Below are 27,079 nucleotides of genomic sequence, written 5' to 3'. Positions count from 1 at the left end.
CTGATGCATTGCAAAAGGTGTGGCTGCATAGAGGCCATTATTGGGGACATTCAGCTTAATATCATTATACTTTCTTTGTATAAATGGGGGTGGGATAGGATTTAACATTTGTGCTTGTTCTTTGTACACAGAGGAAGAATGGAAGGATACATAAGAAACCAGTTAAAATGGCAACCTGTGAGGTGGGGTTGGGGGGGACAGGAGCAAGGAATGTTTCTTTTTGTATTATATTGATTTCTGAACCATATAAATACATACTTACACATGCCGAAAAGAAAATCATCTGTTTTTGCCTCTGCCCTCAAAGATAATTACGTCTAAACCTTCTCAACTTTTTCTTAGTTAGGAGTCTGATTTTTATTTTACTTTGTTTTAATTAATTAAAGATTTTTATTTGTTTGACAGAGAGAGAGAGAGTAGAAGCAGGCTTAGCAGTAGAGGTAGAGGGAGAAAAGAGAATGTGGGATTCAGTCTCAGGACCCTGGGATCATGACCTGAGCTGGAGGCAGACCTTTAACGGACTGAGTCACCCAGGCGCCCCTGATATATATATATTTTTTTTAAGAAATAGGTGTGATGGCTTCCTTAGTCAGCATGTTTGGAATGATCAGTAATTCTGTTGTGTACATGTGAAAGATCTGTATTCATCTCATTTTTTCTAAGTGATGATAATCAGGAGCGCTGACCATATCTTTTTCCTCCTAAAGCATAGCATAGATAAACATCTCAATAGCCAGATGAAATTCTTAATTTTAATAGATTTTTAATCTAATTCAAGCAGACATGGAAGAGTGTCTACTGTGTACTGGCCATTATTACATATATTATGGTACCACACATAGTAACCTCGTGTTGGAAGTGTCCTAGGGACAGATGAGGAAAACCATTATCATAGAAGACTAGTAAGTGATAAAGCATTTTTCACATCAGGGTCATTTTTTTACCTAAACACGCTTTCTCTTTGCAGTCCTGGGAGTTGCTCTTTCTAGTTGTGTGGAGAGTCCTCCTAACATAATTGCATCTTACTTATCTCATATTTATGTCTTTTCTATTTATAGTTCCATTGTCAGCCTCAAAGTAATTTTTTAAAACTTTAAAGGCAGTTTATAAAGATTTGTAAATGCTCTCATCTGTGGGCTATTTTAGCATGTGGGATTCTTCTAATAATGTTTGTCTGGGATTTATGTTTATGTTCAGTATCTTAGAGCTACAGAAGACTTCCACTTCATAGTTTCATGTCTGATTGTTCACATTCCTGTGTGGGGAGGAGAAAAGCACTGCTGTCACACAGCTGTTTATTACTGTGTTCTGTTTTTCATTGGTTTTGTGTTTTCATGATCTGCATAGCATATTGCATGATGGAGAAGTAAACATTATTCAGACATACTTTTCCATGTTTGCTCCTCCTCTCTAGCTTAAACTGTTTGTCTCTACAGGGTTAGGTGTGAAAGCATCAGTGATCTTGGGTATGCATGTGGTCATATGTTTGGATTTTATTTTTTGAGGCCATATATATGCAAATCATCAAAATAAAGCACAAACTCATAAGTGACTAAATTATTAGTTACTTTAAATCTTAAAATCTGCGGGTTTTTTTTTTTAAGATTTTATTTGTTTATTTGACAGAGAGAGTGAAAGAGCATAAACAGTGGGAGCAAGAGAGGGAGAAGTAGGCTCCCCACTGAGCAGGGAGCCTGATGTGGGGCCTGATCCCAAGACCCCAGGATCATGACCCGAGTCAAAGGCAGACACTTAACCACTGAGCCACCCAGGCACCCCCAAATCTATGTTTAGAATCAAGTTGAACCTTTATGACAGAACTAAGGATTATTATGAGGTTCTAGTTTTGAAGACCTTATTTCTCTTTGATAATCCAAGTAGTGGTATTTATGGGCTCAAAGACCCCCTTGAGAGAAAGGAATTTCTTGTCTTTGAAGAGTATCTAAGGTTCTCTGGAATTGAAAAAAGCTCAGGGGATGGTTGGTTCATTTAAGGAATTCAGTTAGAATATAAAATACTAGTATCCATTCCATAAAAATGTAGAAATGAAGTCACTGTAACAGTGATGACATACAGGCATGACACAGTCACCAAGCACAGGGTGAAAATGCCTACTTTGTAACATACCCCTTACCCACCTTCTGAGCAGCTGTTGACTTTGTCAGGTTTATAAACCACTTGGATATATCTCTTGCATCATGAAGGGCTTCGTGCCACCCAGCCTCCAACAAAATACCCCCTAATGTTGTACTTGATGCTTCTGCAGCTGTTTCATTCCCTGTAATATTGCTGAGGTTAGGTAGATTAACTGTTAATAGTATACCCTTTTTCCATGGAAATCAACTGTTAATATTAACTTAGACATGGTCAGATGGCTAGTTAGGTGTGAAATGCAGAACTTGACACCAGGCCCCCTATTTTCTAATCATTTTCTTTTCTGTGTACCTTCTCTTTAACTCAGCACTAGTCTAGGCATTATCTCTTACCCTTACATCTTTCCTACCAGGTCGGATTTACTATCTCTTACTTTACATTTGTTGAAAATGACCCAGAAATGTGAAATGATTTGATAAAGCCATGTTGTTTATAAATAAGAATTCACACTGTCTTCAGTCTCCAGAACCATGCTTTTTATATTAGACGATGTTACTAAAATATGAGGAATTACACTAGTGTTGCAGGTTTGTGAGTAGTGATGTGAACAGGAGATATGGGTAGTTTTCATCTGTAAACAGTACTCCGGGAGCTGGGTTTTGCCCAGTATCCAAGCTTTCAGTTGGTATATAATTCAGTGTTCTGCAGTTGGGCTCAAGCTCCTCTCTGTTTTTCATTCTGCCAAGTGCTGAATGTTAAAACACATCTTGTTGTTAAGTCCTCCTCAGGCCTTTGGCGCCCTTGCTGTAAAGGCAGGTGGTCTGAAGAAAGGCTCCCTCTAGGTTGTTGCACACTGTACACAACACATTATAGTGCGAGACAACTGTCAGTTCCTTCCTTCCCTTTTCCCCCACCCTCCAGAAAGCTGGGCCCCAGATGGAAGAGCTGGAAACGTGTCAACCATTCTTTGAAGGGCATTGAGAAAAATACTGTCAAGAAGAAAAAGGCAAACGCAACAGCTCATTAGTCCACTAATCAGACAGGACGACCATCAATTTTCACAAAGAAAATGTCCTGGATGGAGAGATGGGAAGAGCTGGCAGAGTGTTGCCCACATGGCTTTCAGACAGTTGCACATTTTGTTAGGGGTTTTGTAACTTGAGGGCATTACTTCCTTGATGGACTTTATGGATTCATTATATCTCTTCCCAAAATATGCCACTGCAAGCTGAAACATAAAAATAATATTTAGTGGTATTTTCCTCATTAGAACATGCTTATGAATGTGTGAAGATATGCCTTGTTGCCAGTGTCATGAATGTATTTTGTCTATAGCTATGATCTCACAGAAATAAAGAAATCTTTGATTTAACATTCTCATTTGAACCTTTGGTATGTCCATTTCTTGTGCTTTGAATTCACCGTTATTAGAGAATAAATTCATAGTACTTAAGTGAAAGGCTTGGCGTTAACTGTTGGGAACATAGTTCAATTTAAAGGTGATGATGGTGACCCTGGCCCAGTTATTAACCACATATGTAACATGTTCTCTTTAGTGGGGAAAAAACAACCAAGGTATTAGAATATTACACCTCAGTACCAGGTCCTATTGATATTAGCTCAGACTTTTTTTTTTTTTTTTTTAAGATTTTATTTATTTATTTATTTGACAGAAAAAGGGAGAGAGAGAGATCACAAGTAGGCAGAGAGAGGGGGAAGGCTTCCTGCTGAGCAGAGAGTCTGATGCAGGGCTCCATCCCAGGACCCTGAGATCAAGACAGAGGCTTAATCCCTGAGCCACCCAGGCACCCCAGAGACCTTTTTGTTGTTGTTGTTTTGTTTAAAAAAGCTCAGGGCAGTACTTAAATCCCCAACCCTGAGATCAAGACCTGAGCTGAGATCAGAAGTTGGATGCTTAACTAACTGAACCACCCAGGTACTCCAGCCCAAACCTATTTATAATGTCATTAAGTCTAATCTGTGTGATTTCTCTTTCTTAAATTTGTTGTCCACTGTTAATCAAATAGCTGCTTATCAGTTGTCCCCATGGTGAAATAGCTTGTGCCTAGTTTGGATTCAGCTCTACTTTTCATCTTTTGGGATAACTATATATCATAAATGATATTTACATTGCTATTGTTAAGGATGTTGACTCCATCTTTTTTTCCCTACTTATTGTAGTTGATATATGTAAAAATTAGTACTTTATCACTTATTTATATATAACTGATTATGATTCTATTGCCATGCCATGCCATTGAATCCTACTGGCCCCAACCCTCATCCCCATTAATTTGATTGATTTATAAAGAGAAGTAAAGAATGCAGCCGACATTAGCTGAACTTATAACCTGGTTTCTTCCTTTCTCAGCTACTATCCTCAATATTAACTTTTAGGTCATGTTACCCCTTGACCTTGCTGGCTTGTTTTAGTTTCCTTTGATTGCCATAATAAAGTTCCACAAATTCGGTAGCTTAAGACGACAACAATCTCTCACTTTTCAGGAGGCCAGAAGGCCATAGTCAGGGTGTAAGTAGAGTTGATTCCTCTTTGGGACCTCTGAGGAAAAATCTAGTCCATACCTGTCCCTGAGCTTCTGGTGGTTGCTAATAGTCCTTGACATTTCTTGGCTTTATAGATGGCACCGCTCTGGTCTCTGCCATCATTGTCCCATTGCATTCTCATTGTGCAGCCATGTCTTCTTTGGGTAGTCTTCCCCCATGAATGTTTTTTTCAACTCTTTTTGTGAGCATATTGTTCATAATGGATTTAGAGCCCACCTACATGAACTTTTCCTCTCAAGTTCCTTAAGTACATCTTCAAAGACCCTTTTTCCAAATAAGCAAATGTTCCCAGTTAAAAGGATTAAGAGGTATAGTAGACTCCCACCCCCATCCCTTATCCATAGGGGATACATTCTGAGATCCCAGGGGATAGCTGAAACTGCAGATAGTAGCAAAACATATACATATACATACATATATATAATATTTTTCCTATATACTTGTAATAAAGCTTAATTTATAAATTAGGCACAGTAAGAGGTTAAGGTTAACAACAATAAGTAATAATAAAATAGGACAGCTGTAACAATGCAGTGTAATAAAAGTTATGTGAATCTTGTTTCTCTTTTCATTGTTTCTCTCCCTCTATCACATTGTCTTATTGTACCATACTTAACCTTCTTTTTGTGATAGTGAGAGATAATAAAATGCCTGTGTGATGAGGTGAATAACATAGGTATTATGGCCTAGTGTTAGGCTGCCATTGACCTTCTGACTATACATCAGAAGGAGACTCGTCTGTTTCCAGACCATGGTTGCCGTGACTGCAGATAACTGGAAGTGTGGAAAGTGAAACTTGGCTAAGAGGGAACTGCAGTTGATACCTTGTGGGGGCTACCATTCAGTCTGTTAAAATAAGCCTCTTCTTCATTTCTCAGTCTCTAGAAAAATGTTTATATTTGAAATTATTATCACGATTTTTATTATCTTATAGAAGACTCTGACCTCCATTACTTTTATTCTCTGTAGTTGGTCCTGAGAAAAGAGTGCCAGCAATGCCTGGATCTCCTGTGGAAGTGAAGATACAATCAAGATCCTCACCTCCCACCATGCCACCCCTGCCACCAGTAAATCCTGGAGGACCCAGGCCAGTGTCATTTACTCCTACAGCATGTGAGATTTCTTCATGTACTTGGGTTTGTGGTTCAGACTGACATTTAGATCTAAGTGACTGTTTGCTGTTAAGCCTTCTGTGTATACTGTTCAACAATTTCAAAATAAATGTTAATATACTTTATATAGGGCACCTGGGTGGCTCACTTGCTTAAGCCGCTACCTTCAGCTCAGGTCATGATACCAGCGTCCCAGGATTGAGTCCTGCATCAGGCTCTCAGCTCCGCAGGGAGTCTGCTTCTCGCTCTGACCTTCTCCCCTCTTGTGCTCTTTCTTACTCTTTTTCTCTCTCTCTCAAATAAAATCATTTTTAAAAAAATAAGTTACTTAACACACATGTACATAGACATACATATACACACATGGTTCGTTCTGGTTTTTTTTTTTTTTTTTTTTTTTTTTTTTTTTTTTTTTGACAGAAATCACAAATAGGCAGAGAGGCAAGGCAGAGAGAGAGGAGAAAGCAGTCTCCCCGCTGAGCAGAGAGCCCGATGCGGGACTCGATCCCAGGACCCTGAGATCATGACCCGAGCCAAAGGCAGAGGCTTTAACCCACTGAGCCACCCAGGCACCCCGGTTATTTCTTTACTTTATAAATTTGCTTTGCCCTCTGAGAACAGTGCTGAGCTAATTTAGGTTTAGAAATTTAGTGATCTAAATATTGTTTTCATGCTTTGGCTGGTATGTAGCTATTTTAATTTCTTGGCTCTAAAATGATTTTAAATTATTACATTGAGAGGTGCCTGTGTGGCTCAGTTGGTTAAGTTTCTGACTCTTGATTTCCACTCAGGTCTTTATCTCACATTGGTGAGTTCAGGCCCCATTAGCTTACTTGAAAAAACAAACAAATTATTACATTGACTTATAGGAGTCAAAGTAACTTTCATATAATTACCAAACAACTTCTAAAAGTATGCTTGGGCTATCATGGTAAGGCTTTTTTTTTTTTTTTTTTTTAAAGGAGGGATAAGGAGGGGAGGGACAGAGGGAGAGGGAGAGAGAGAATCTTAAGACGGCTCCGTGCCCAGCATAGGGCTAGACCTCACAACCCTGAGAACATGACCTTTGCCAAAATCAAGAGTCAGAGGCTTAACCAACTGAGCCACCCAGGTGCCCTGGTAAGGCTCTTTACAAAAGAGATTGAGTATTGTGTTAAGTTTGCCAGGGTTGCCATAACAAAATACCATAGACTGGATGGCTTAAACAAGAGAAATTTATTTTTTTCACAGTTCTGGAGTAAAGAAGTCCAAGATCAAGGTGTCAGTAGGCTTGATGTCTTCTGAGGCCTCTCTCCTTGGCTTGCAGATTGCTACACTTCTACTGTATGTTCCCATGACCTTGTCTCTGCACATGTATACCAGCTATCCTTTCCTCATCTTATAAGGACAATAGTCATACTGGATTAGGGATCATGCACATGACCTCATTTAACCTTTAAAAACTCTTGCCTCCAAATACAGTCATACTCTGAGGTCCTGGAGATTAGAACTACAACATAGGAATTTGTGGGGGACATAATTTGGTCCATAAGAATTATATTAACCAGTAAATACATAATAGATGTTCAGCTTTACTAGTCATCAAGGAAATGCAAACTAAAACCCAATGTAATACTGTCTACTTCTGAAAGAATGTTCAAAGTAGAAAAGAATACCAAGTTTTGGTGAGCATATGTGGCATTACCTGAAAACTTCATACATTGTTTGAGTATGAGAAAATTATTTTGTAGTATTTACCAAAGTTGAATCTTCAGAAACCCTTTAACTCCGCAGTTAGTCCTACACGTGTGTATACTTAAACAAATATCAGAAGAAAACCCAGTGTAGAATCTAAACATACATACATACATGTCTCGATTTTAATCTGAGTTTTTCTGCCTTTCCATGCCCATACCTCCAGTACCTCATGACTCTCTTACAGATATTTTGCCTCATAAAGCAGAAGACACTTGCTATTTGTGGAGTGCCCACAGTGCGTCAGAGTACTGTGCTAGGTGCTGTATGCATTTTCTTTTTTAAATGCCGTTACATAAGTTTACACAATTATTTTTGCTCACACATTTGTGGGGTTTGCTTTTGTTATTTTAAAAGACCAGAGAAGAATCTAGGAAGTACAGCTTTAACAGAAGCTTTGATTATTATATTTTCAAAACATTTGAAATTGAGTGAGTGGCAACTGCAGCAGTCTGAGCCAGAGTGAATGAAATAAAGTTTTATATCCTTTTAAAAATTCTATTTATATTTTTAAGTTATACATCCTTAGATAAAGGTATTGTCTTGAAATGAACAGTTAAACCTAGACTGCCATTCACATTTCAAAATAACAGACAGTAGGAATATGTATATGTAAAGCCAGCCCTTTTTAACCTCCATATCTGACTGCTTGGTGGTAGATCTGTTTTATTTTGGAAAATGTGCTCATACACTTGAACAAAAGAGACCGAAAAAGCCTGTCTGGTTGTCAGAGTGGCTAAAAAGCACAGTCATGTATTATTTTTATGGGTTTCTTCCAAGGGGGCAGTTCTTCAATGGCACTTGACCTTTCTGTGAACACAGAGAAATAGCAGATCATTGCAACTAATTTTCTGGATTGCTGAGGTTAAGTGTTAAGCTGTCCCTTCCAATAGTTCTAGTGATCTCTTTTAATGGAAGGTAAAGAAGAAAAATGCAACCTCGCTTTCTTAGCTGTTAGTGTTTCATGAAGTGGATCCTTCAGCAGTTTTTCCCTCAACATTTAGACTTCGCTAGCTAATGAACAAAACCCATATATATATGGCATAGGCAGTTTACAAAACCTGACTAATTACACTGTATACAGATTTATAACACAGTATTCATCAAGAAGTACACAGTCTGTTAAGACAGTGCAAATATAGAGAGAAGTAAGTAACATAGTGGAAGCATCTGTAGGTAACACAGAGAAGAGTTAACAAAATTTACCAGGGTTTACCTTAATGTGCAGCAACAGAAGCTAATAAAGAATGTTTCTTTCTCTCTCTTTCTCTCTTCTCTCTCTCTCTCTCTCTTTTTTTTTAAGATTTTATTTATTTTTTTAAGAGAGAGCATGAGCAGGGTAGGGGGTGGGGAAGGAGAGGGAGAAGCAGACTCCCCTGCAGAACAGGGAGTCTGATGTGGGACCCTCGGATAAGGATAATGATGATAATCCCAGGACCTTGGGATTATGACCTGAGCTGAAGGCATACCCTTAATTAAGCAACTGAACAACCCAGGTGCCCAAGAATATTTCTTAATACAGGTGATCTCTGAGCATACATAAGATGAGGAAGAGTTTGCCAGATCAAATTTGAATCAGGGTCAGTCAAAAAGTAGGAGCAGTAGGGCTGGCTGACCAGCTATGACTGGCATGGAGGAAGAAGGGAAGTGGAAGATTTTTCATGATTAAAGACTTGGCATTGAGCCCAATATAAGTGTAAATGTCAGTTCTAAGTTAGGTAAAGATTAAATAATTGGGCTCTTTAATTTGGCTTAAGTCTTGACTTAAATTGTTTTTGTTTTTATACATATGTTTTAGTTTTACCTTTTAGACTTTCAAGCCTGTAGATGATTAAGTGAAAATCTACTGACACTTAGGCACCAGGTAATTTTATTTCACTGTTCAGTGAAGGAGAAATTTACTTAATACCTCCAAGAACTTAGCTTTAAGGTGGTATTCCAAATTAAAATTTAGCAACAAATGACTAAGAACAATGGGAAAATGGATTGTCGGTGTCCTGTGAAGTGTCTGTAACATGCTTTATTGAGTGACCAAGAGTTTGGCAGCATTTATATAGCACTGTTGGGGCACAGAGAAACTGCTGGGCATGAATGTTCTGAATGGTCCATGAAATACATATCTTAGTGCAGGAATAGGTCATTAAATCTATAGCCTAGAAAACAGTTTCTCCAAAAACAAACAAACAAAAAAAACCACATTTTTCACTTAAACAGAACTCTGTTTTCTCTTCACTTGCTATATTGTAACATGTAGGAAGGAAGGAGATGGAACATAAAAGATGTGTGCATGGGTCCAGTCAATGGAAATACGTGTTCTACCAGATTCATCTCATGTAATACCCGTTGCAGGAAATCTTAACGCTACCTACCCCTGCCCGTAGCAACTGTAGTTGGATAACCATTCTCTGTATTCTTAAAACACTTCATACTCTTCTATTTTAACACGTTTTGTTATCCTATTACCATTTTTTGCCTGGTAGTCTGTCTCACGATGTAGTAGTCTCATTGAAGGCAGAAAGTTTCTTTTTTTTTAAAGATTTTATTTATTTATTTGACAAACAGATCACAGGTAGGCAGAGAGGCAGGCAGAGAAAAGAGGGAGACGCAGGCTCTCCGCTGAGCAGAGCCCGATGCGGGGCTCGATCCTAGGACACTGGGATCATAACCTGAGCCAAAGGCAGAGGTTTAACCCACTGAGCCACCCAGGCACCCCCAGAAACAGTTTCTTACATAATCTTAATATATGCTTTACAAAATTCAGATGAATAAACGACAGTTAATGCAAACAAGAAGAAATTAACTAAGGTCCATGTGATTTGCACTTACACCGTCTTTCATTTTGGCTTTCTTTTATAGTAAGCAATGGCATCAACCATTCTCCTCCTACCCTGAATGGTGCCCCATCACCACCACAGAGATTCAGCAATGGTCCTGCCTCTTCCACATCATCTGCACTAACAAATCAACAATTGCCAGCCACTTGTGGTGCTCGGCAGCTCAGCAAATTGAAACGCTTCCTTACCACTCTGCAACAGTTTGGCAATGACATCTCACCTGAGATTGGGGAGAAGGTGCGGACTCTTGTTCTAGCACTGGTGGTAAGTACAGTGTTGCTGTCCACAGCTACTTAAGCATGTGGCTCTGAGCCCCAGCCAGCAAACCTGTAGCAACGTGGCAAAATCTACAGACTAATACAGTTATGTAACTTGTATGGAAGTGTAGAACTGTGGGTTTCAATTATGGATAACAGTGTTTATTCAAGAAACAAATCTAGAATGTTTACCTTATTTCTTAGGGTGTTGATTTAATTCCAATAAGCAGCTTTGAATTTGTCTAAAGACTGAGTTTCAACAGGCTGTTGAGGTTCAACCAAGTTAATATAAGGTTTTGTAACAATATATTTGGCATATTATTCAGGGTCCAGCATATTGTTTCCAAACCTAAGAGAAAAGAAAATCAGGGAGTTTAATTTTCAGAACAGTAATTTGTAAAATTTTAAGTCTCATAGTCTGAATAGTATCAAAGGATTACATTCTTCAGCTCCTCATGCAAATGGACTTTTCTTTAGAATTTTCAGTGTACTATAGTGAGTGAGGTAATGATGTTCTAACATATGATATTTGGGTGGGGTTTGACTCTTAGTGTATATAAGGAAAGTACTGACAGTTAAGTATTTTTGTAAATTGAATTCTTCAAGATAACTTCTTGAAAAAGTACCCTGTGGTCGTGCATGTTGACCTTTACAAGTCACAGTACTAACATTGTACTTAACGTTGTAGCTGCATTGTAATCAGGGACTCCTGGGATTTCCCCAGACCTCTCCAGGAAGTCCAGGAGGTCAAAATTATTTTCTTCCCCCAACTCTTTAAGATTTATTTATTTATTTATTTTAGAGAGAGAGCCTGATGGGAGGGACAGAGGGAGAGAGAATCTGAAGAAGATTCTACTGATCTCAAAACCCAGTGTAGGGCTCAATCTCACAACCTTGAGATCAGGACCTGAGCCAAAACTGAGAGTCAGATGCTCAACCAAGCATCTGATTCTTGATCTCGCCCTGCATTGGGCTCCTCACTGTGCATGCAGCCTACCTAAAAAAATTAAAAATAATAGTACTAAGATGTTACTTACCTTTTCATTCTTTCTTTATCCTGAGCATATCATGGAATTTTCTAGAAGCTGCATAATATAGGTTGTTACAGTGGATTAAATGCAGAAGTAAATAGGAGAACTTCTCGCAGGGGTCTTTTCATAACCTAGGTATTAAAAAGACTTGCAAAACTGTAATGATAGTGCCATTCTTACTACATTTTTGGGAAAATAAAATTATTTTGAAATGGATTAGTAAAAGATAGTTTTCAAGTACTCAACTTTAAATTTTTAATACTGGGATTATTGATATATATGACCCACATGAATTAGAGGGAGTCTGAGGTTTAGAAGTTGAAGAACTGCTAACCTTTGGGCACCTGGGTGTCTGAGTCAGTTAAGCGTATGCCTTTGGCTCAGGTCATGATCCCAGTGTCCTGGGATTGGGCTCCCTGCTCTGAGGGGGGCCTGCTTTTCCCTCTCTTGCTTCCACTCCCCCTGCTTGTGCTCTCTCTGTGTCAAATAAATAAATAAGATCTTTAAAAAAAAAAAAAACCTTAATAAAGAGAACTGTCACCTTAAAAGATTTCTCAGTCTTAGTTTAGAAGAGTCAACTTTCATACAAGGCATAATACTACTTTTTCATAATTTCAGATTCAATCCCTTTTGTATTTTAGAGCTGAGGTGTATCATTTTCATAGGTATTTTATTACAGGAATATGCCACAGTTTGTACTTTTTGCTCTTGATGCACATTGGCGTTTGAGTTCTTTTTTTTTTTTTTAAGATTTTATTTATCTATTTGACAGAGAGAGAGAGGGAAGCAGGCTCCCCCACTGAGCAGAGAGCCCAATGTGGGACTCGATCCCAGGACCCTGAGATCATGACCTGAGCCGAAGGCAGCAGCTTAACCCACTGAGCCACCCAGGCGCTCTTGGCATTTGAGTTTTGATACAGTGTCAGGACCTCAGAACCACTCAGGTTCTGAGATGTGTTAAATGAATTCATAGGATTTAGCATATAGTTGTACTCACAACTAATATTTATTACATTATGTAAGCATAAAGTTACACAGCTGGATTATAAAGGAGATCCAGGAATCCATAAAGGAGATTCCATACTGATGGAATCTGGAGAAATCTATCTGCAGGCTTCCTAACTGCAGGGTTCGTCCATGTTGGGGCACCTGGGTGGCTCAGTCATTTAAGCAGCTGCCTTTGGCCTAGGTCCTGATCCCAGAGTCCTGTGATCACACAGCTCACTCTTCCCCAGCAATGAAAATGTAGCAACATATGTGTGATGTTTTTGCCTAGGGAAACCTATTAGAGACTTAGGGTACATAGGCACTGTTTGCCAGGACCTACTGAAATTTCAGATTTCCAGAAGGAAAATCAGTATTCAGCAGAACCCATATTGTTTGCAAAAACAGTCTCTGCACAGTCAGCCACCTTTATCAGTTAGGAAAGATTTATTTTGGCCGGGGGCTGCGGGGGGTGGCTTTTTGTTTTGTTTTGGGGGAAAAATTGTTCTGGTCCAATTTTACACTAATGCATCTAGAGTAACAAAATTGGACTTAACTATCAAAGTGAGTTTGAATGTTTAATTGGAAGCAAGGTCTTGCACATCAGAATGTCATACCATTCTAGCAACAGATTACTTTAAGTGAGCCTATGGTTGAAGGTAATGTAAGAGTATAATAAAAATATGATAAGGACGCCTGTGTGGCTCAGTTGGTTAAGCAGCTGCATTCAGCTCAGGTCATAATCCTAGGGTTCTGGGTTCGAGTGTTGCATTGGGCCCTCCGCTCATTGGAGAGCTTCTCCTGCTCCTTCTGTGATCTCTCTCATTTTCACTCTCTCAAATAAATAAATCTTTAAAAAACAAAAAAGATGGACCTCATTTTCAAAAATAAAAAAAATTAGTACAGAAGTATTTATATGTAGGTGTAGCCAATTATCTACTTTAAGTGGCCATGCTTGGGTTATTTTTCTCATGGTGTCATTAGTAGGTAGTAAAAATCCATGTAAAAAATTTTACCGGGGTGTTGGGTGGCTCAGTTGGTTAAGCAACCACCTTTGGCTCAGGTCACGGTCCCGGAGTTCTGGGATCGAGTCCCGCATCAGGCTCCCAGCTCCATGGGGAGTCTGCTTCTCCTTCTGACCTTCTCGCCTCTCTCGCGCTCTCTCTCTCAAATAAATAAATAAAAATCTTCAAAAAAAAATTTTTTTTACCAAATTACCCATTTTTAAGTAGTGCAATTCAGTGATATGAGTGTATCCATGTTTGTGCAACCATCACTACTATCCACCTCAAGAATTCCTAATCAGACAAAACTGAAACTTCATGCCATTAAGTAATAACTCCCTTTTCTTACATCCTTAGTTCCCATGAACCAAGATTATACTTGACTACTCTAGATACCTCATTTAAGTACAATCATACAGTATTTGTCTTTTTATAGCTGACTTATTCACCAAGCATAGTGTCCTCAGGGTTCATCCTTGTTGGGGCACCTGGGTGGCTCAGTCATTTAAGCAGCTGCCTTTGGCCTAGGTCCTGATCCCAGAGTCCTGGGATAGAGTCCCGAATCGACCTTTCTACTCATCAAGGAGTCTGTTAGGGGAGTCTGCTTCTCCCTCTGTCTGTTTTCTCCGTGCTTGTGCTGTCTCTTTCTCTCCGACAAATAAATAAAATAAATGTTTAAAAAAAAAAGTTTCATCCATGTTGTAGTGTTTGTCAGATGTTTCTACTTTCTTATGGCTGAAAATACTCCATTGCGTGCATGTCGATACTTTGCTTGTCCATTCGTCTTCTGTTGTATCCCTGGGATGCTTCTAACTTTTTGGTTACGGATTGCTTTTATATCCATATGGGAAACTGTTGGTCAGCCGATCATAGGTGCCAGCCAGTGGCCCAGTCTTATAAGCACCCTTTTCTTAGGTTATCAGTTTTAAACCCGCTGTATTAACTCTTTTCTGTACAGCACCATTGTAAATATTGTTGCTATAAGCATTCTTTTTTTTTTTTTTTTTTTAAGGATTTTATTTATTTATTTGACGGACAGAGATCACAAGTAGACAGAGAGGCGGGCAGAGAGAGAGGAGGAAGCAGGCTCCCTGCTGAGCAGAGAGCCCGATGCGGGGCTCAATCCCAGGACCCTGGGATCATGACCTGAGCCGAAGGCAGAGGCTTTAACCCACTGAGCCACCCAGGCGCCCCTGCTATAAGCATTCGTAAATTGCAGTGCGAGCATCGCACTGAACAATGGAATTGGGATTTCTTAAGGTATGCCTATATACCAATTCAGTATATAAGGCCATTGGTTTTCCTGTGTGTTATAATAATTTATACTCTCATATACTGGCATTTTTATAAAGATTAGTGACCCAGTCAGGCTGTTAGATACCAAACACGAGGTGAGTTATAAACAATAGTCATTTACCTTATAGTTCTGGAGGTCGGTAAGTGGTGCCATAGATTTTGTATTCAGTGAGAGCCTACTCCTGACTCTTAGGTGGCAGTCTTGTCCTCACAGGGCCAAAGGAGCAAGGGAGATCTCTCAAGCTCCATCTCTTATTAAAAAAAAAAAAAATTCTTTTATTTATGACAGAGTGAGTACAAGCAGGGGGAGTGGGAGAGGGAGATGCAGGTTTCCCGCTGAGCAGGGAGCCTGATGCAGGCTTGATCCCAGGACCTTGGGATCATGAGCCAAAGGCAGATGCTTAATCAACTAAGCCACCCAGGTGCCCTTCAGGGTCTCTTTTGTGAGGGAACAAATGCCATTCCTATGAGCCCTGCCCTTGTGACCTAATCATCTTCCAAAGGCTCCACCTCTAAATATGAACACATTGGAGAATTGTAGGTTTCAACCTACAGATTTTGAGGGGTCACAAATATTCAGAATGTCTAGAGCAATTGTTACTGAAACTATAAATTTATTTGGAGAAGATGCAGAAAAAGAAATGTTCGTTAAAATAATACCCATTTGGGGCGCCTTAGTAGCTCAGCGGGTTAAAGCCTCTGCCTTCGGCTCGGCTCGTCATCCCAGGGTACTGGGATCGAGCCCCACATTGGGCTCTCTGCTCGGCAGGGAGCCTGCTTCCCCATCCCCCTTCTCTCTCTGCCTGCCTCTTTGCCTACTTGTGTTCTCTGTCTGTCAAATAAATAAATAAAAATCTTTAAAAAGTATGGTTAAGATTTAGGCAGGCAGATGTAAATGGAACAGTTGTTCCATGTGGAGGAGACTTTATTAGGCAAGTAAGAAAAGACTACTGTTAAGTACCTGGAGTATAGTTCACCTGTGTGAATTTTATATTTCTGGTATGTAACAAGTAGAGTGCTGATAGTCCCTAACTGTACCAGGAGGCAAACATGCTCAATTTCTAATGCAAAGTAAAGGAGAATGTTCTGTATTCCACGAAGACTACACATTCTGGATGGCAGTTCGGCAAATTCCATGTACCTTAAACTAGGTAGTTCTCTGACTAAATATTTCCTCACTATGAAATTCATCCTAAGAAAATATCGTTGTAGGGGCACCTGGGTGGCTCAGTTGGTTAAGCCTCTGCCTTCTGCTCAGGTCATGATCTCAGGGTCCTGGGATGGAGCCCTGTGTCAGGCTCTCTGCTCAGCAGGGAGCCTGCTCCCCTCCCACCCCCCAACCCCCGCCTACTTGTGATCTCTCTTTCTCTGTCAAATAAATAAATAAAATCTTTGAAAAAAAAAGAAAGAAAATAATCATTGTACACGAAGATCATTGGTTCAACAGTATTTATAATGACCCCCCCCCCCCCAAAATTGAAACCAGCTAAATGTTCTGTAAAATCCTATGTAAATTGCAGTACATCAGTTCAGTTGGATATGACATGGTCATGAAATATCAAGGCACAATTTGAAGGTATAGTTCTTCATATTCCTCCTGACAAATAGAGCAAGAAATCTTGAACAGTATATAGAAAACAAAAAATAATGAAGACTCTGAAAGGTAACAGATGCACTAGTGACCTTGTGACCCAAGGTAGTACTTAGCAGTGAGTTCTCTAAGTTCCCCGTTTTCATCATACATCCACAACTGTGGTCTGTAAAAGCTAGTAACCCAGAAACACTTAAGAGCACAAACTATACAACAATAACGAAAACCCTTTTTCCTGCCAGAGGATCAAGAAAGAAGCAACCAGATAAGATAAAAATCTTACAGACAATATGTGCATTATTGCAGCAAATACCTTAGGAAGAACTGCAGTAATGGATATAGCCTTCCCTTTCCCATCAGAGGCCCATTGGGGAACCCAAACTCCTACCCCTTGCCAGCAATAATGTATCTTTCTTCACCTCTCCAAATCAATAGAGGCTGAGTGGGGAACCTGGGATTATACCCTAAAAAGGATTCTCCTTTTTCCAGTGGTGCAAGTATCAGAGGAGGATTCCAAGACAGAAGTCAGAGATAAGATCCAGAGTCTTATAACATAGAACCCAAAATGTTCAGGATACAGTAGAAAATGACTTAACCATACAAAGTACCAAGACCATCTCAACTGGAATAAAACAACAACAACAAAGAAAAACAGCCAATCCACAGATATCAACTAAGCTGACACAGATGTTTGCACAGCATCATAAAATGCTCCAGTGAGAATTATGAACACAAATGAAAAAATACAAAGACTCTGCAGATTAAAAAATAAAAAGACAGAAAAAAGTAAGTGGAAATTTTAGAACAAAAATAAGATAAATTAAAAACAGCAGTGGACTCAACAGTAAAATGGAGAGGAAAAACAATGGAAAATAATTAATATTCTATGCAGTAGAGTGAAAAGAGCTTAAAATAAAATGAACACAACCTCAGGGACCTAAAAGTATAACAAGATCTGAGTCACAGTAGGACAGAAGAAAGTAGAGGGCTGAAATAATGAGTGAATTTGCTGGAATTTGACAAAAACCTAAATCTATAGATTGAAAAAAGCAACACAAATCTCAAATAAGATCCCCCCCCTCCCCAAGGACAAAATCTTGAAAGCAGCAAGAAGGAAACTCTTAACCTATAAAAGAAAAGTTCTAGTGACAGTGGCATTTTTCAAATGCTGAAAGAAAAGAACTGTCAACGCACAATACTAATACATCAAAAATACACTTCTGGAGTGATCAAAATATTCTTAGTTGAAGTGAAACTAAGAGAAATTGTGTCTAAGCAGACCTCCCCTAAAAGAGTGGCTTAAAGAAGATCCTGAAGTAGAAAGAAAATGAGAAAAGAAGCGATCTTTTTTTTTTTTTTTTTTTAAGTTTTTCAAATTTTTGAGAGAGCACAAGTAAGGGGAGTGGCAGGCAGAGGCAGAGGGAGAAGCCGGCTCAGTGCTGAGCAAGGAGTCCAATGTGGGACTCGAATGCAGGACCCTGGGATTATGACCTGAGCAGAAGGCAGCAGCTTAACTGACCGAGCCACCCAGGCTCCCAAAAAGAAGCAATCTTGAAATATCACAGTAGATGAAGGATAAGTGGAAAGAGCAAAAACAAAAGTCAGTACGGTAGATTTTCCTTCTTGAGTTTGCTGAACTGTGGTGGTTGAAGCAAATTTACGACATTGTCTGTGATGTGGGCTGTGTGTGTGTGTGTAAAGGAAATATTTAAGACAATTATATTCTAAACCAGACAGCATAAAGGCAGACCAGGTTTCTACACTTCCGTATCTTTTTAAGTAATTATTTATTTATTTGAGAGAAAGTGAGAGCATAAGCAGGGGAGCAGGAGGAGTAGCAGAGGGAGAGGGAGAAGCAGACTACCTGCTAAGCAGAGAGCTGGATGTCGAGCTCACAACCTGAGCCGAAGGCGGACACTTAGCCAGTTGAGCCACTCAGGCGCCTCTCCACTTCGTATCTTGACTGCCATGGTGATTACATGGAATACACAATGTACACTAAAGTGACAGAGAATTATATACACATTCCACCAGTGTTTTTCCCTCAGTGATAATCCATTTCAGGTACAGAAAATGTAACCAGTGGGGAACCTCTCTATTGTTTTTACAACTTCCTGTGGTGGTATTTATCTCAGAATTTTAAAAGATAAATGTTACTTAGTGGCCTATGTATACCCGTTGTCTTCTAAGACCACCTTAGGTCTTGCCCTTGTGATCCAGAGACCAGATTCCCTGACATTTTACATTCTTTGCTCTGTGAGAAGCATCTTTTCCAGGGCTACATTTTCACTTCTTAGGGTGGACACTTCTTGTTCCCCTATGTCTGATTCAGGCATGTCTTCTCTGTGTGCCAGTAGTCTCCTGCTCACATATGTATCAATGAATCTGTAATGAATAGCTTGCTTGTCTGTTTTCCTGCTACACCAGGAGTTTAAAAAAAAAAACCATGCTGGGATGCCTGGATGACTCAGTTGGTTAAGCATCAGCCTTTGACTCAGGTCATGATCCCAAGGTCCTGGGATTGAGTCCTCCACTGGGCACCTTGCTCAGTCCCTCTCCCTCTACCTGCCACTCTGCCTACTTGTGCTCTCTTTCTCTGTCAAACAAAATTTTAAAAAAACAAAAAACAAAAAACCATGCTCTTATAAATGACTGAAGGCGAGGGAAAGATAATGGAACAGTGGCTTACCATTCTTCGTAGAGGATTGTCCTGCATCTACTGTATATATAGTCCTGAGTCTGTTTCTGTGGCCTTAGTCACTGTTCATCTCACCACACAGCTCATTCTTTCCCTTTCCCATCCACAAGAAATTTTAAAAATCAGTCATACAATCTTTTTCATATATTTACTCTATTTGTGTCTACTTTTAGTGGCCTGATTGCACTCAATGCAGTAGGAAAAGAATGTTCTTTTTATATCTGATTAGCCATACCTTTGGTTGCATTGTAGAAATGTCATGTACTTAAAACAAAATGAGTTAAATTCTAAAAGAATCTTGGTGTGTGGCAGGCACCTGAGTGGCTCAGTCTGTTAAGCTTCCGACCCTTTGTGCTCAGGTCATGATGTCAGGGTTGCGAAATCCATCTGCACGGTGCTCTGCATTCAGTGGGGAGTCTGCTTTCCCTCTCCCTCTGCCCCACTGCCCCCCAGCTCACACACTCTTTCTCTCTCTCTCATAAATAAGTCTTCTAAAAAATAAATTCTCTTAGTGTCGAATGATGTACACTTCAAATATTTTCATTTAGCATGGTTAAATTGATATACTTTCTCCCTAAAAGGAAATATTTTTATTTTTTACTGAATATTAATATGATATATTTGGGTAATCCAACATAATTTCATATCCAGAAATAATTGCTGTTATAATTTTCTTTCCAGGCACTTTAAAGCCCATATAGGGGCGCCTGGGTGGCACAGTCAGTTGCGTATCTGCCTTCAGCAAGGTCATGATCCTAGGGTCCTGGGATCGAGCCCCACGTTGGGCTCCCTGCTCAGTGGGGAGCCTGCATCTCCCTCTCCCTCTCCCTGCCACTCCTCCTGCTTGTACTCTGTCTTGTCAAATAAAATTAAAGAGTCTTTTAAAAAAAACCAACAACATATAAATGTGTGTGTGTTATTTTCATAAATGGCTTATAGAAAAGCATATTGTTCTTTTTCTGGTTTTTCATTTAACAGTATGTTATGGACGCCTTTCCTTATTAATGCATACAAATCTGTCCCCCCTTCCTTAATGTACTGATACATGACTGTACCATAATTTTTTTTTTTGTAAGATTGATTTATTTTAAAAGGAGAGTCTTAAGCAGACTTCATGCAACACATGGCTTGATGCCATGACTCCCAGGATCATGACCCAGCCGAAACCAAGAGTCAGATGCTTAACTGACTATACCACCCAGGCACTCCTCTACCATAATTTTTAAATGCAGTTTACTGGTAGTCGACCTATATGCTTTCTACTTCTTATTGTTAAGAAGCAGTATTGTAGGGCTCCTGGGTAGCTCAGTGGGTTAAAGCCTCTGCCTTCAGCTCAGGTCATGGTCCCAGGGTCCTGGGATCGAGTCCGCATCGGGCTCTCTGCTTTGCGGGGAGCCTGCTTCTCTCTCTCTGCCTGCCTCTCTGCCTACTTGTGATGTGTCTCTCTCTCTCTCTCTCTCTCAAATAAATAAAATCTTTAAAAAAAAAAAAAAAAGGCAGTATTGTACTGATAAATAATTTATGTTGTTCTTTTTTTTTTTTTTTTAAAGATTTTATTTATTTATTTGACAGAGAGAGATCACAAGTAGGCAGAGAGGCAGGCAGAGAGAGAGAGGAGGAAACAGGCTCCCTGCTGAGCAGAGAGCCCGATGCGGGACTCGATCCCAGGACCCTGAGATCATGACCTGAGCCGAAGGCAGCGGCCTAACCCACTGAGTCACCCAGACGCCCAATTTATGTTGTTCTTACTGCATCTTTGAACTTTCGATAATTTTAATAAATCCCTAGAGGATGCCTGGGTGGCTCAGTGGGTTAAAGCCGCTGCCTTCGGCTCAGGTCATGATCTCAAGGTCCTGGGATCGAGCCCCACATTGGGCTTTGCTCAACAGGGAGCCTGCTTCCCCTCTCTTTCTGCCTGCCTCTCTGCCTACTTGTGACCTCTCGCTGTCAAATAAATAAATAAAAGTCTTAAAAAGATAAATAAGTCCCTAGAGTTGCTTGTTTTTTCGGGGAAGCAAGAATTCAGATTAATGCTCAGGTGTTTTGTTTTGTTTTGTTTTTTTTTTTTTTTTTTTTTTTTTTTTTTTTTTTTTTTTTTTTTTTTTTTAAAGATTTTATTTATTTATTTGACAGAGAGAGAGATCACAGCAGGTAGAGAGGCAGGCAGAGAGAGAGAGAGGGAAGCAGGCTCCCTGCTGAGCAGAGAGCCCGATGCGGGACTCGATCCCAGGACCCTGAGATCATGACCTGAGCCGAAGGCAGCGGCCTAACCCACTGAGTCACCCAGACGCCCAATTTATGTTGTTCTTACTGCATCTTTGAACTTTCGATAATTTTAATAAATCCCTAGAGGATGCCTGGGTGGCTCAGTGGGTTAAAGCCGCTGCCTTCGGCTCAGGTCATGATCTCAAGGTCCTGGGATCGAGCCCCACATTGGGCTTTGCTCAACAGGGAGCCTGCTTCCCCTCTCTTTCTGCCTGCCTCTCTGCCTACTTGTGACCTCTCGCTGTCAAATAAATAAATAAAAGTCTTAAAAAGATAAATAAGTCCCTAGAGTTGCTTGTTTTTTCGGGGAAGCAAGAATTCAGATTAATGCTCAGGTGTTTTGTTTTGTTTTGTTTTGTTTTGTTTTTGTTCTTTTTTTTCTTTTAACATAGGGTTTTTTTTTTTTTTTTTAAAGAATTTATTTATTCATTTGACAGAGATCACAAGCAGGCAGAGAGGCAGGCAGAGAGAGAGAGAGAGGGAGAAACAAGCTCCCTGCTGAGCAGAGAGCCCGATGCGGGGCTCGAGCACAGGACCCTGGGATCATGACCTGAGCTGAAGGCAGAGGCTTTAACCCACTGCGCACCCAGGTGCCCCAATGCTCAGTTTTCTTTTTAACTTGTTATTATACTGTATTTTAAGGAATTCAGATTAAAATATTTAGTGAACTTCGATAAAAGTCTTTTTATTCATACATTCCCCGTAGCAAAGGAGCTGAGAATCTTTTTCTTTCTTTCTTTCTTTCTTTTTTTTTTTTAATTTTATTTATTTATTTATTTATTTATTTGACACAGAGAGAGGCAGGAAGAGAGGGAACACAAGCAGGGGAAGCCGGGGAGGGGGAGGCATGGACCCTACTTAAAAAAAAAAAAAAAAAAACTACACTTTTGAAAAAATACAAGGGAAGTGCTAATGACTTTACTGGAAACTAAAATCTTCCCAGTATGGAGTTTGTCTGTTTTGGGGTACTCTAATATGCAAGCAGATCGTTTGAAGGTAGAAGGTACCTATTGTTCTTTGTTTGGTTCTTTTAAACTTCTATTTAGGGAATTTAGGAAACTGATGCTAGCAGGAGGGCAGAACCAATGAAGAAGTGAACTTCATAAGAAGTTGATACCCTAGACTCATTCAGGATTGTTCGATCTGGGATCTTTGTAGGGTTAGTTTTTTGGACCTGAAGTAACTTGCCCTGAACTCCTTAATACAAGGGACCTGAGTGCCTCTCTTCATGCAGGAATAGAGAGGAAGGGAATAGCCTATTCTGCCCCCTGGGCTGCTGCTGAATGCAGAAGAGAATTTAGTTTTGGGTTACTGGAGAAAAGAAAATTAATGAGACCAGATTTCTTCATAAAGGAGACAGAATTTGATTAACCTTTGGGAAGGATCTGAGTTTACAGTAGTGTTCTTGGAATAACCCATTTCCTTGATTTAAAATGGTTTAGCATAATTAGATTTATACTGGTGGGACAGTATCCAGTTTTACAAGTTGACAGTGTGATTTATCTTTTCAGAATTCAACAGTAACAATTGAAGAATTCCATTGCAAGCTCCAAGAGGCGACAAACTTTCCTCTTCGTCCTTTTGTGATTCCATTCCTCAAGGTAATTGTTAACAAGATAATTACTGAATGTAATTTATGTTTAGCTTTTCCTCAAAATCTGCTGCTGATCCCTGTTCTGTGATCCCAGGGTGGCTTACTGTATTTTCATATCTTTATTTTATTTCAGTCTGCTGGAGAAATGTGAGTGGTCCATAGATAGTAAGCCTTACTTAAATGTGGTGAGATGAGAATTGCAAAAGCCTTTAGCTTTTCATGGTCCTTATGTGGCCACTGCTGGTAACACAGGAATAGGTGGGGCTAGTAAATGATTGGGCTGGAGGTGAGTGTGGGGATGCTGTGGAAACTGGGCTCTTAGCAGGGAAAATAACTGGACACTAAATCTTCTGTTCGTGGCCAGAGGTTGAAGCGTGTGTATTTTCTGAGAGGAGGCTATCAGACAAAGGAGAGGACTTAGAATTCCCACTCGACCTGAGTACAGAAAGTGTGTGGGAAGGCAGTGTTGCTGTCTCCTCAACAGCAGTTAGACTAGCTTCTGATCACATCCTCTGAAATTTGTGTTCCCTAGAACATAAGTTTTGGGAGACATTGTTCAGACTTGTTACAGCTCTCTGACAAATAAGGCAGTATTAAATTTATATCTAGGGGCACCTGGGTGGCTCAGTGGGTTAAAGCCTCTGCCTTCAGCTCAGGTCATGATCCCACGGTCCCAGGATCAAGTCCCACATTGGGCGCTCTGCTCGGCGGGGAGCCTGCTTCCCTTCTCTCTCTCCACCTACTTGTGATCTCGATCTGTCAAATAAATAAAATCTTTAAAAAGGAAAATTTTAAAAATCTGTTTATTTTTGGGGCGCCTGGGTGGCTCAGTGGGTTAAGCCGCTGCCTTCGGCTCAGGTCATGATCTCAGGGTCCTGGGATCGAGTCCCGCATCGGGCTCTCTGCTCAGCAGGGAGCCTGCTTCCTCCTCTCTCTCTGCCTGCCTCTCTGCCTACTTGTAATCTCTCTCTGTCAAACAAATAAATAAAATCTTTTTTTAAAAAAATCTGTTTATTTTTAATGTTTGTTTATTTATTAGAGAAAGCAGCAGAGGGGTCAAGCAGGGGGTAGGGGTGGCTGCAGAAGGGAAAGGGAGAAGCAGACTCCCTGTTGAGCAGGGAGCCCATTGCAGGGCTCAGTCCTAGGACTCTGAGATCATGACCTGAACTGAACCAGCTGAGCCACCCAGGTTCCCTCCAGGTCAGGATTATTAATATGAATGGGCAAACAGAAGTAAAACTGGCTTCTATAGAGTGGGCAGAGGAAGTCAGTTTAATCTCTACTGGACATAATATGCATATCCATAGATAACAAGTATTTTGCACTCCTATCAATAATTTACCAAGATACAAAGTAACTAAAAGGCAGTGAAAGACAAGAGTCAGATACCAGTGTGCTCTAGACCAAGCATAGTTTGGAAACCTGTGACCCAAATCCAGCTCACTGCATATAACTCCGGAAAGGAGAATGTTTTTAAATTCTATGCCCAAGGTAGAACTTAAACTCACCATCCTGAGATCAAGATCAGATGGTCTCCTGACTGAGCCAGCCACGTACCCTAAGAAGAATAGTTTTATTAGGGCACCTGGGTGGTTCAGTGGGTTAAGCCTCTGTCTTCACGGCTCAGGTCATGATCTCAGGGTCCTGGGATTGAACTCTGCATTGGGCTTTCTGCCCAGTGGGTAGCCTGCTTCCCCCTCCTTCCCCCTCTCTTTCTGCCTGACCTTCTGCCTACTTGTGGTCTTTGTCTTTCTGTCAAATAAATAAATAAAATCTTTAAAAGAGAATAGTTTTAATGAATGAACACTTATAATCAGTTTGTGATAGGGAACACAACTCTAAGCCCCAATTAACGTAAATGTTTTATCTTCAACCCCCCAACAAAATGAATTCCATTCTTTTTAGTAGCAGTAGACTAATGTTACAAAACTTACATTCTGTGGTTTATGTTGTTCAGCTTTTGTCAATACAGTGTAGAAATTTTGTTTTCTCTCTTATATATGAGTTAACCACATAATATCTTCAGTTTTGCGTCTTGACTCAACACCTAAAACATCTGGCCATAAAATATACCCCTTTTACCTGCTTTTACCTTCACTTCCTTAAAAAAATATAATAGCGTAGGGGCACCTGGCTGGTTCCGTTGGGGGAGCATGCAGCTCTGGATCTTGAGGTGGTGGGTTCAAGCCCCATGTTTTGGGTGTAGAGATTACTTAAAAATAAAATCTTTTAAAAATACATAACAGTGGGGCGCTTGGGAGGGAGGTTCATTCAGTTAAGCATCTGCCCTTTGGATCAGGTCGTGATCTTGGGCCGGGGTTGAGCCCTTCGTTGGGCTCCCTGCTCAGCAGGGAGTCTGCTTCTCCTTCTCCTTCCTACCCTCTACCCTACTCATGCACACTCTCTCAAATCAAAAAATCTTAAAGAAAAACTGTGTGTGTGTGTGTGTGTGTGTACATATGCATCAAAAAGATATGTCGTGTTACTAAAGTATGATAGTTTCTTAAGTCTTTTTTTTTAAGTATTGTAAAATTATTATTTTATAAATATTTTATTTATTTGCCAGAGAGTAAGAGTACAAGCAAGGGGAGCTGCAGGCAGAGGGAGAAGCAGGCTCCCTGCTGAGCAAAGTGCTCAACGCTCCCAGGACCCTGGGATCTTGACCCGAGCTGAAGGCAGACGCTCAACCAACTAAACCACCTAGGCATCCCTAAATCTTTCAAAATTAGATGAGGGGTGCCTGGGTGACTCAGTCAATTGAAGGACTCTTGATTTCAGCTCAGGTTTTGATGTTGGGGTCCTGAGATCAAGCCCTAACCCAATTTAGGGCTTGATCCTTGATCCTTGATCTTCCTTTGTTTCTCCCCCTGCTTGCACACTGTCTCTCTCTCACCAAAAAAAAAGAAAGAAAGAAGGAAAGAAAGAAAGAACGATTTAAAATTAGAGTGTAGCAAATAAACAGGAAATTCGTAGGTGTCAGGTGCCCAGGCATTGTGTGCCTCTGTTCTGATAGGATTGAAGCCTTGCCTCTCCGAGCAGTCTGTAGTGCCGCCCTAAAACAGCTGTGCTCGTTCTGTCTGGTGTCTTTGCTCTATGTCAGAGCTAATAGACAATTATCCCCCTTAAGACTATAGAACCAAGAAAGATTTGTGAAATTTTTGTTAATAGGAAATAATTAGGAGCGCCTGGGTGTCTCAGTGGATTAAGTCTTTGCCTTCGCCTTCCACTCATGATCTCAGGTTATGATCTCAGGGTCCTAGTATTGAGCCCTGCATCAGGCTCTCTGCTCAGCAGGGAGCCTGCTTCCCTCTCTGCCTACTTATGATCTCTCTCTCTCTGTCAAAAAAATAAAAATCTTTAAATAAAGGATTTAACATTTTAAAAAATTAATCAAAGGGCACATGTCACCGATACAAAGATCTGAAATGGTGTTGTGTTTTTTTTTTAAATTTTATTTTTATTATTTTCTTTTTATATAGTTGCTACAAGATTGAGGTTATAGAACAGACTTAAAAAGTGTTTTATATTGTCAAATTCCCTATTCTTAACTCTTATTTTGGAAAACAGCATGAGGTAGGTTGTTATGGCAGCTCTTTGGCTAACATTTGGATTTTGTCAATTTATTTCTGCTTTAAAACAGTGACTAATTATGTTGCCTGCTAAATTAACCCTTGGTGAAGGAGTGACTACTTGCATCTATTAAAATTCTCCTTTTATTTGTTCATCTGTTCCTTGAGATGAAGACTTCTATTATGGGCTCAGTCTGAATTATTATTAAATTTGGGAAGAAAATTATAATAATAATATATAATAATATAATTTTCTTTTAATAAAAGGAATATAGGAAAAGTACATTTTACATATGAAGGACTTAGAGTGAAGTTTATAGATGTATAGGGTTTTTTACATGATTTGTCCCCATTAAAGCTTTTCTAAGTTTGAGAAGAAAGTATAATCAGTATATAGTTAATTATTCTTTTACAAAATAAGAAAGCCTGTCCACCTAGGGTGCCACACTAA

The 27,079-nt window shown here is 39.9% G+C and overlaps 1 protein-coding gene across 6 annotated transcripts in view; it reads left to right on the top strand.

The window, feature by feature from the left end:
* Positions 1-27,079, top strand: part of CBFA2T2 (CBFA2/RUNX1 partner transcriptional co-repressor 2) — a 160,525-nt gene that overhangs the window by 104,749 nt on the left and 28,697 nt on the right. For all 6 annotated transcript variants that reach the window (XM_059133524.1, XM_059133523.1, XM_059133528.1 and 3 more), the window contains exons 2-4: positions 5,629-5,772; positions 10,362-10,603; positions 22,977-23,066. In XM_059133524.1, the coding sequence (XP_058989507.1) occupies positions 5,629-5,772; positions 10,362-10,603; positions 22,977-23,066 (476 nt within the window). The remainder of the gene's footprint in view (positions 1-5,628; positions 5,773-10,361; positions 10,604-22,976; positions 23,067-27,079) is intronic.

Source organism: Mustela lutreola, chromosome 9 (assembly GCF_030435805.1).
Source record: "Mustela lutreola isolate mMusLut2 chromosome 9, mMusLut2.pri, whole genome shotgun sequence".
Classification (NCBI taxonomy): Eukaryota; Metazoa; Chordata; class Mammalia; order Carnivora; family Mustelidae; genus Mustela; species Mustela lutreola.
This window is presented reverse-complemented; position numbering and strand designations above follow the sequence as displayed.